Source organism: Nycticebus coucang, chromosome X (assembly GCF_027406575.1).
Source record: "Nycticebus coucang isolate mNycCou1 chromosome X, mNycCou1.pri, whole genome shotgun sequence".
NCBI classification, from domain to species: Eukaryota; Metazoa; Chordata; class Mammalia; order Primates; family Lorisidae; genus Nycticebus; species Nycticebus coucang.
The window spans coordinates 10,373,394-10,384,172 of NC_069804.1; the positions used below are offsets into that span (position 1 = coordinate 10,373,394).

General features: G+C 37.1%; 1 protein-coding gene across 1 annotated transcript; it reads left to right on the top strand.

The window, feature by feature from the left end:
* The first annotated feature begins 374 nt into the window (after positions 1 to 374).
* LOC128578147 (dnaJ homolog subfamily B member 3-like) lies at positions 375 to 1,310 on the top strand. Its single transcript, XM_053580629.1, has one exon. The coding sequence runs from the start codon at positions 394 to 396 to the stop codon at positions 1,102 to 1,104; it is 711 nt and encodes a 236-aa protein (XP_053436604.1). The 5' UTR covers positions 375 to 393; the 3' UTR covers positions 1,105 to 1,310.
* Positions 1,311 to 10,779: the final 9,469 nt, after the last annotated feature.

Sequence of the window (10,779 nt, forward strand, 5' to 3'; positions counted from 1 at the left end):
AGTTTCGGTGTATGATATAAAGGGACTTGTACATTATGTGGCTTTTACATTCTGACTTAGTATGATGCTTTTGAGATTCAACCATGTCTTGTGTGTATCAGTACTTTGTTCCTTTTTCCTGCTTTGATGATATCTCATGCGACTGCATTTTGATTTGTTTATTCATTTACTGACTGATGTGGTGTGTACATTTCCAGTTTTGACTACTAATAAAAATATACTGGCACTGCATCCTGGGATATGGAGCCGCAGGGCCTTGACCAATGAGATGTGGCCACGTCACAAAGGGGGAGGCACTCCCAGTGGCTGAATGCTCCAGCGGGGCCAGTTCCCCCTTGGGCTGCCATCCGCTCACCTCGCCTCCCTGTGGCCCACCGGCCGTGCGGCCCCAACATGGTGGACTACTACGAGGTGCTGGGCGTGCCCCGCCAGGCCTCCTCCGAAGTCATCAGGAAGGCATACCACAAGCTGGCGCTCAAGTGGCACCCCGACAAAAATCCCGAGAACAAGGAAGAAGCGGAGCTGAAATTCAAACAGGTGGCCAAGGCCTACGAGGTGTTGTCTGACACCAAGAAACGCGACATTTACGACCGCTGTGGCAAGGATGACGTGGAGGATGCTGAGGCGAGTGGGACAACCTTTGAGGACCCGTTCGAATTTTTCTTCTCCTTCTGTGATCCAGCTGACATCTTCAGGGAATTATTCGTCAGCCAGGAAGCATTTTCATTTGATTTCTTTGCAGACCCGCTTGAGAACATTTTTGGCGGTGAGAGTAGCTCCCGAGGAAGCCCAATCAGAGATTCCGCACCCCTTTTCTCCACCTTCAATGATTTTCCAGCCTTCGGAAGTGGTTTGTCTTTCGATCCCTTTGAATCCCTGGGAAATGAGGGCCCTTCTTCCTTCGTGCCCTCTGGTGGTGGTTTGGGTGCGACGGGCCGCGCCAAGACGGTGTCGACTTCCACAGAAATAGTTGATGGCAAAATAATCACCACCAAGAGAATCATTGAGAACGGCCAAGAGAGAGTGCAAGTGGAAGAAGATGGACAGTTAAAATCCCTCATTATAAATGGCAAAGAGCAGTTGCCACACATCAACACCAAGTAATTCCAGTCCACGTTTGAATCAAAGCACATTTTAAGGTATGCGGGACATTTTTAAGATTGCAAGTGAACTCTACTTTCGGAACAACTGTACGGGAGAATTTATGAACACTTCAATACCAATGCCTATTTGTTGTTATTAATGGGACTGCACAAACAGGACCTGTTTCTCTTTAAAACTGTTACAAATATCTATGTGCATTAAACTTAATCCCGAGGCAAAAAATAAACACTCATATGCCAGTCTTTTGACGTGTGATTTTATTTCTCTTAGGTAATCATCAAGAGTTGGGCTTCTGGGATGGATATTTAATGGTTATGCTGAAGTCTTTAAGACATGCTAAAGTGTTTTCCAAAGTGGCTACACCACCTTGTATTCCCATTAACAACGTATAAGATTTCCATTGCTCCGTATTCATACTAGTACTTGATATATTCTGTCTACTTCATTTTAGCCATTGTAGGAGATATGTAGTGATATAACATTGTGATTTTAATTTTCTATCAGAATGTTCTTTTACTGGATGATTTTTTTTTAGACAGTCTCACGTTGTGGCCTTTGGTAGAGTGCTGTGGCGTCACAACTCACAGCAACCCCAAACTCTTGGGCCCAAGCAATCCTTCTGCCTCAGCCTCCTGAATAGCTGGGACTACAGGCTAGGCACTCACCACAATGCCCAGCTAATTTTATGAGCCGGGGTCTCGTTTGGTCAGGCTGCTCTGGAATTCCTGAGCTCAAGCGATCTGCCTGCCTCCTCCTCCCAGAGCGCAGGGATTACAGGCTGAGGCGCTGCGCTCAGCCTTTGTTTTTTGAGACAGTCTCATTTCATCACCCCCGAGGGCCGAGGCGGCACAGCTCATAGCAACCTCAAACTCTTAGGCTCAAGCGATTCCCTTGGCTCAGCCTCCCAAGTAGCTGACCCCACAACGCCTGTCTATTTTTATAGACTGAGTCTAGCTCTGGCTCAGGCTGGTCACCAACCAATGAGCTCAGGACAATCCACCTGCCTCACCCTCCCAGAGTGCTATGATTACAGGCCTTAGCCACTGTACCCAGCCTACGCCCAGCCTTTATTGGCTGATTTGAGTTGTAATTCTTCCTAATAATTTGTCACTCTCAACTAATTTGCATAATTTGTTGGCATAAATTTGTTCATAACATTTGCTTAAAATCCATTTAACGTTCCTGAAGTTGATAGTGATGTCCACTCTTCCATTGTTTGTTTTGATCATTTACTTCTCTTTTGGTCGTATTGTGTAGAAATTTATCAACTTCACTGAAGGATTTTTCTCTATTGTTTTTCTGTTTTCTACTGGATCAATTTTCCCCTCTGATCTTTGTGATTTCCTTCCTTTTTGCTTTATATCTTATTTTTTTTCTAATTTCTTAAGGTGGAAACTTAATACTAGTTTGAGACCTTTCTTTTTTCTAATATAGATCTTTAGAGATATAAACTATTCTTTAAGTACTAGCTTGGCTACATCTAATAATCACAGTTCTCAAATGGATTTTGGGTTCAGATGTTCAATACTGATATTACCTAGGAACTTCCAAGTCAAGAAATAAATGAATAATTACAGACATATTTATAATAATGTTGGGGATTCATTGAGGGTACAAAGAACCCGATTTGTACCCTGCATTTGTTACACTGATTGCATTTGTTAGGTGAAGTCCCTCTTATAATTGTGTCCCACCCCCAATAGGTGTGTCACACACTGTGACCTCCGACCCTCCTCCCTCCATCCCTCTCCCCACTCCCCCATTACCCCATTCTCCCACCCTCCATCATGTACTAAGTTATCAATTATTCTTATATCAGAATTGATTACACTGGATTCTTGCTTCTCCAGTCTTGTGATGCTTTACTAAGAAGAATAAGTTCCACCTCCATCCAGGTTAATACAAAAGATGTAAAGTCTCCATTTCTTTTAATGATTGAACAGTATTCCATGGTATACATATACTACAGCTTGTTAATCCATCCCTGGATTGTGGGCATTTAAGTTGTTTCCACAATTTAGCGATTGTAAATTGAGCTGCAATAAATGGTCTAGTGCAGATGTCCTTATGATGAAAGGATCGTTTTCCTTCTGGGTAGATGCCTAGTAATGGGATAGTGGATCAAATGGGACGTCTAATTTGAGTTCTTTGAGAATTCTCCATACTTCCTTCAAAAACAGTTGTATTAATTTGCACTCCCACCAGCAGTGTAAAAGTGTTCCCTTCTCTCCACATCCATGGCAGCATCTGCAGCTTTGATAATTTGTGATGTGGGCCATTCTCACTGGGGTTAGATGATATCTCAGGGTGGTTTTGATTTGCATTTCTCTGATAATTAGGGACGATGAGCATTTTTCCATATGCTTGTTAGCCATTTGTCTGTCTTCTTTAAAGAAGGTTCTATTCATCTCTCTTACCCAGGGAAATAAGGGATTGCTGGCTAATAAATTTTAATATATGTGATTTTTGTTTTTTATTTCTTCTTTACTCATATAGTATTCATAAAAGTATGGTTTAATTGCCAAATATTTTATTTCCTAATTATTTTCCCAGTCTAATTTAATTCTACTGTGGTTGGAGAACATACTTAAAAACATTAAATAAGTTTAAATTTATTGAGATGACTTTTGTGGGCCGGAATGTGATTTATTATGAGTAATGTTTTGTATATGCCTAGGAAAAATGTGTATTCTGTTGCTTTTCAGTGCAATATTCTGTAAATGTTAATTAGGTTAAGTTGGTAGATAGGGTTGTCTAAATCTTTTACATCTTTATTGATTTACTGTCTTGTTCTATCAAGTATTGAGAGCAACATATTACAATCTCTAACATGAAATATTATATATTTTTTCTATTGATTGTCATTTTTGTCTTCATATGCAGCAGTGGTTCTCAGAGTTCATAATGCTACGGCCCTTTAATAGTGTGGAGAACCGCTGATATACAGTACTATAATGCTCTGTTTGTAGGGGTATATATAATTGTTCTACCTCCCTCACACGCTGACCCTTTCATCATTAGGAAATGTTCCTCTTTGTATCTAGTAACATTTTATATCTGAAGACTATTTGTTTCTACTAGTAATATAGCCACTCTAGCTTCTATAGTTACTGTTTGTCTGGTTTATCATTTTCCGTCACATTACTTTCAACATGTGTGTTTCTCTAGTAAACATCATATAAAAGCATAATGATTTTCATTCAATCTGGTAGCCTCTCCTTTTTGATTATAAATTTTAATTCTCTTATTTTAATGTCATTATTGATATGATTGGATTTATGCCTGCCATTTCATTCATTTTCTACCTGTCTCTTGATTCTTTTTGTGCCTCTGTTACTCCTTTACTTATTTCTTTTGTATTTAATGTATTTTAGTGTTCTGTTTTACTTCTTTTTTTTTAGATTTTAAAATTTGTACTAGGAAAAAGTGGACTTGGTAAAAAGCACATGGCTTCAAAAGAAATCATACCATGGCAGAAGCTTCAAAGAGTCATATCTGATAAAACTAATAAAACCTGTTGAGTAAAACATTTATTCTAAAAATCAGATGGAAAATAATTTCTTTACTTAATTTATGTAGTAAAAACAAAAATAAATATTCACATAGTTGGCAATAGATTGGCTGTGCTCTGTAGTTGTGTTATCCAATGTGGGATCCAGAAGCAACATGTAGCTAAACAATCTAAATTAAATTAATTAACATGTTATTTTCTCAGTTGCAAAAGCTACATTACAAGTCCTCACACTGGATGCAGGTGAAGAATATTTCCATTATCTCATATTTTTTCTTTTTTTAAATTGTTTTGAGTCAGTCTCACTTTGTTATCTTGAGTCAAGTGCCATGGTGTCATCGTAGCTCACAGCAACCTCAAACTGTTGGGCTCAAGGGATCCTCCTGTCTCAGCCTTAATGGTTACTCTAGGGATCACTACATGCACCTTAAATTACCACATTCTATTCCCAATCAATACTGACTTAATTCTAGCAAACTATATACACTTTCCTTCAATGCAGCTCTGTTTTTTCCTCCTGCCTTTTGTGTTACTGTAGTGCTACAAATTATATACATGTTAAAAGCCCAGAAATACAATGCTATAATTGTTGCTTTATACAATGTTTGTAAAAGAAATTAAGAAATGAGAAAAATATAGTTGAGTCTTTTGCATTTGTAGACTTATGTTTGATCTCAGTGCTCTTCCTTTCTTCCCATGGATTTGACATCCTGTCTGGTATCACTCCTTTCAGCCTGAAAGGTTTATTTAGCATATCTTTTAAGATGCATTTAACAACACATGTTTTAAGCCTCTGTATACATCACAATGATGTTATTTCACCTTCGCTTTTTAAAATTTTTATTTATTTATATTTTTATTAAATCATAGCTGTGTACATTAATGCAATCATGGGGCACCACAGACTGGTTTTATAGACCATTTGACATATTTTCATCACACTGGTTAACATAGCCTTCCTGGCATTTTATGAGTCATTGTTTTAAGACATTTATATTCTACATTTACTAAGTTTTACATGTACCCTTGTAAGGTACACCGTAGGTGTAATCCCACCAGTCACCCTCCCTCCGCCCATCCTCCCCGCTCCCTGCCCTCCCTCTCCCCCTTCCCCATATGCTTAGGTTATAACTGGGTTATAGCTTTCATGTGAAAGCCATAAATTAGTTTCATAGTAGGGCTGAGTGCATTGGGTACTTTTTCTTCCATTCTTGAGATACTTTACTAAGAAGAATATGTTCCAGCTCCATCCATGTAAACATGAAAGAGGTAAAGTCTCCATCTTTCTTTAAGGCTGCATAATATTCCATGGTGTACATATACCACAATTTATTAATCCATTCGTGGATCGATGGGCACTTGGGCTTTTTCCATGACTTACCAATTATGAATTGGGCTGCAATAAACATTCTGGTACAAATATCTTTGTTATAATGTGATTTTTGGTCTTCTGGATATATACGTAGTAGAGGAATTATAGGATTGAATGGCAGATCTACTTTTAGATCTCTAAGTGTTCTCCAAACATCTTTCCAAAAGGAATGTATTAATTTGCATTCCCACCAGCAGTGTAGAAATGTTCCCTTTTCTCCACATCCACGCCAACATCTCTGGTCTTGGGATTTTGTGATTATGGGCTAATCTTACTGGAGTTAGATGATATCTCAAAGTAGTTTTGATTTGCATTTCTCTGATGATTAAAGATGATGAGCAACTTTTCATATGTCTGTAGGCCGTGTGCCTGTCTTCTTCAGAGAAGTTTCTCTTCAAGTCCCTTGCCCAACCTGCGATGGGATCACTTGTTCTTTTCTTGCTTATACTTTTGAGTTCTCTGTGGATTCTGCTTATTAAACCTTTGTTGGAGACATAACCTGCAAATATCTTCTCCCATTCTGAGGGCTGTTTGCTTGCTTTGCTTACTGTGTTCTTGGCTGTGCAGGAGCTGTTTATTTCGATCAGGTCCCAGTAGTGTAGTTTTGAAGCTGCTTCAATTGCCAGATTTCTGATTTGAAGTCAGCTGTTAGTTGTATTGTTTCCCTGTGTGTGATGAGTTATTTTTCTCTTTCTGCTTACAATATTTTCTCTTTGCGTTTTGGCAGTTTGACTACAATATGTGTACATTTGGATCTCTGCATTTATCTTACCTAGGGTTGATTGGGTTTCTTGGATCTGTAAATAAGGTGTTTCATCAAACTCGAGACATTAACAGCCATAATTTCTTCCCTTGCTCTTTCTGTTCCATTGTACTTCTTGTTCTCTATTCTTAAATTCTCATTAGATATATGTTTGTTATTCATGAGAATGTCCATTGCATCTTGGAGACTACTTTTCTTCTTTTTTTTTCTATTTTTTTAAATTGGACAATTTCTCCAATTTCTGTTGATGTGTCTGAAATTTTTTGCTTCTTCTCCCTTCTGAAATACATACATGCTGTTGAATTTATCTTGTGAATTTTTCATTTTGCTTATTGGACATTTGTTCTCTAGAATTTCCATTTGTTATTTATTATAGTACCTATTTCTTCATTGATAGAGATTTCTTCATCCTTATTTATTGAATTATTGTCATACATTTTCCTTATAATTTTTTAAACATGGTTTCTATTTGTTTTTAAACACACACACACACACATATTAGTACCTTTGAAGTCTTTGTCTGCATTAGCACCCATTCAAAATCATTTTCTTTTGACACTTTTTTTCCCTAGAGGATGGGAAACACTTTCCATTCTTTTTTATGTCTCATGAATCTTTGTTGGAAATTGGACATTTTAGATAATGTATTATAGCAACTTTGGGTCCTGCTTTTTATTCCTTAGGGGTTTGTTTTTGTTTGTTTTCTTCATTAACTTGCCTAGACTTAATCCTAGAATATGGCTCTCCTGTGATATGTGGTATGGTATGTGGTCACTGGTCTCTCTGCTCAATTTTTTTCCTAATTTAAATTTTTATCCTGCATTTATAGATGCTTTATCTGCATAGCTTAGCACTCAGGCAGGGATTGGGTAGAGGTTGTATTGACGACACATAGAGCTATTTGACTCTCACATAATGCCAGTGAAATTGTGTGTGAGTTAGGAGCACATTTGAAGTTCAGGTAATTTAAAGTGTATTTAGCCTTTTTTTTCCCACTAGGCCCTGTCGTTTCTCCTTGCCCATGCATGCATTTCCCCTGTCAGAGAAAAATGTGTAAAGAACTTTTCTTGCACTTCTAAAATGCTCTCATTTCCAGAACCACCTACTTAATTAACCACCTATTTAGTTTCTGGTTGGCTTCCCATTTGGCATGGAACCTAAGGCTAGTAGGGCTGTGGTTCCCCCTTTTGTTTTCTACTGAGTTTGCTATTTTTACTGATAATACTGCTGAGCCTGGGTTTTCAGCTTTGGTTCAGATCAAGTCAGTCCTTTCTGGCAGTGAAGCTGCTGGGTTTTAGTCTAGACATATACCCTTATAGCAACCATCTAATCTACGGAATCAGGCAAATGGGGATGGGAGAATCTCCAAGCAAGAAGGTTGAAGACTCTCACGGTTCTTGCATGAAATGTTGGGAGCTTTTCGTAAATAAGTGCTTCACTATTTGTTTGCCTCTGGTCACTTTGTGGAGCTCTGAAATGGTTGTTTGTGACCATTTTGTATAGCTATGTGCATGTTTGTGGGGGAAAGATTTGTCATAGATGGAAGTCCTGCTAATCATAAGTATTTTAAAAGAAAAAATATATGACCTTTGGTAGCGAAAGGAATGATATACAGCTAATTTAGGGAGCTAAAGATGAAAGTGCCTGTAAATCAAGCAAGAAGATAACCGAAACTGATAAACATTTAAATTAGAAAGTAAATTTAGCATCACGTTTAAGAAAATAGTTAAGAGGCTTCTCAAAAAATCCTTTGGTGATGTTTGGTGAGGATTGCTATAAAGGGGATGAGACATCATATACTGTACAATGATGCATAATCAGAATTTAATTATTTTTTAAAAATCAGAGCTAGACGATACCTCAGATATTTCATCGAGTGATTTCTGAACACTAGGATAGAGATTATTGGGATAGTGGGACCTCCGAACATTTTTTCTCTAATCTGTAGCACAATTAAAGAAAAAAAGAAAACAGTAACAATTTCACATGCTTCCTGTAAAGGTATACTATTCAATTTAAAGGACTGCATTAAGCAACAAAATATTTTCTTCCTACATCTTGGTATTAAAATGCCTCTCTATTCTGCAGAATGCTTGTAATGGAAGAACATCCATATCATATTCTTATTTGCTAAAGTTAAATATTTTCCATTGCATTTTATTCTGTAGGATTTTGGAGTTTTATTGCAGTCCTGAGAAGTTAAATGCTTTTCTCAATTTTTACTCAGTTAGACAGTTTTTTTAAAGGGGATAAAATATCATTTTACAATAATGGAATATAGTTTGTTCTTCATGAGAAAGGCTTTTTATATCACTGACAGGAAAAATGAATTACTGCTTTACCTTCTGTGTAATTTAGCTATTTGAGTTAATTTTTTTACCAATTTTCTGAATGATAAAACCTTATTATACTGGGGAAAAATCATGCATAGTTCTTAAATCTTTCTGTTCTGAATCATATTTGTAATGATTTATTAATCAGAAGTTCAGAATCATATTTATGATAATTTATAGTCTTAACCCTTCATTCTAAAGATGAGTGTGCAAGGGATTTATATGTCGTTCTTCTTGTATCATATGATAAGCAACCAGCTTGTTCTTACTGTCAGTTGGTCCAGTATCCTGGAAATGCATGAACTCTGCTCTATGGGAACCACATTTGCTTACTAGTAATCTATAAATGAGTAATTTCCAGTTGTCCGCTTCATTGGTCCATATGTGAGAAATAAGAAGGTAAATATGCCACATTCAAACAATAGAGAAAGCAAAAGTTTGCAATGCACTGGGAAGTGCTACCAGGGCATATGTGTAAAGGATCAGGTCAATTCAGAGGACAGGAACATTAATGCTGGGTAGTTCAAGGGAGGCATCTGCAAGGAGGTGACCAATTTGACCTAATGTTGAATGATGAGTACAGTTTTCTATGCCAGTCTCCTTGTGTCAGACACCACTCAAGTCACTTCAAACATTTCAAATACCAACTAAGTCCTAGATCTAAGGTTCTGCTCTTCTAGATCAGTGCAGACCCAACTATTTTATTACATCAGTCATACTTAAAAAGCTGGGATCTCAGTGTCACGAGCTCTCTCAGTTCACCTTAAATGGTGTGATAAGAGCTTCTTTTTGCCAGTTTGTCTACTAAAAAAATTACTATGGAAACAAGCATACTATTTTTAACTTAGTGATTATTAATTCTGTTTAGTAATAGCAAATACAGACATCATTTACTATGTTCTGAACTAGGGGCAGCAACCTTTTGCCCAAGGAGCAAATCTGACTCACTTCCTGTTTATGATGCCCTCCAAGCTAAGGATGCTTTTTCCACTTTTAAATCTTGAAAAAGGAGTAAGAATATTTATTTGCATTTGGAAATTATACAAATTTCAAATTTCAGTGTCCTTAAATAAATGTTTATTGGAATATCCCCAAATACCGGACTATGGATTATTGAGGTAGTTGGGGCCTATGAACATTTTTTCTCTAATATGTGGCACAATTTTAAAAAAGTAACAATTTAACACGAATTTTGTGAAGCTGTATCTATTTAATTTAAAAGACTCAATTTTAACCAACATTATCTGTGGCTGCTTTCCCCCTATAAAAGCAGAACTGAGTAGTTTCAACAAAGATCATATGGTCTACAAAGCCTGAATTTTTAACATCTAGTCCTTTATAGAAAAACTTTGCCAACCCTACATAATAAGAAATCTTTTTGAGGTCTAGGTTGGAGATATTTCTCTCTAGTTATGTTCTGTGTGTACTCCTAGTATTACTACCAATGATTAACCACCTTTTATTATTTATTTCTTGGACTTGGGGTTTCCAAAGATGTTTCTTCTTTGGATCCAGGGGCATTAGTGATAAGGAACAACTTTTAATTATTCATTTATTCCTTGACTTGGAGGTTCCTGGGTAATATCAGTATTGAACATCTGAACCCAAAACCCATTTGGGAAATGATCTGTGATTTTAAATTCTAGAGGAAAATTTCCATTTTTCCTCATAAGAGTCCATATTGAAATGGACACAG

Coding starts and splice junctions, on each gene's coding strand:
- LOC128578147 (XM_053580629.1), top strand. CDS start 394: ATGGTGGACTACTACGAGGTGCTGGGCGTGCCCCGCCAGGCCTCCTCC.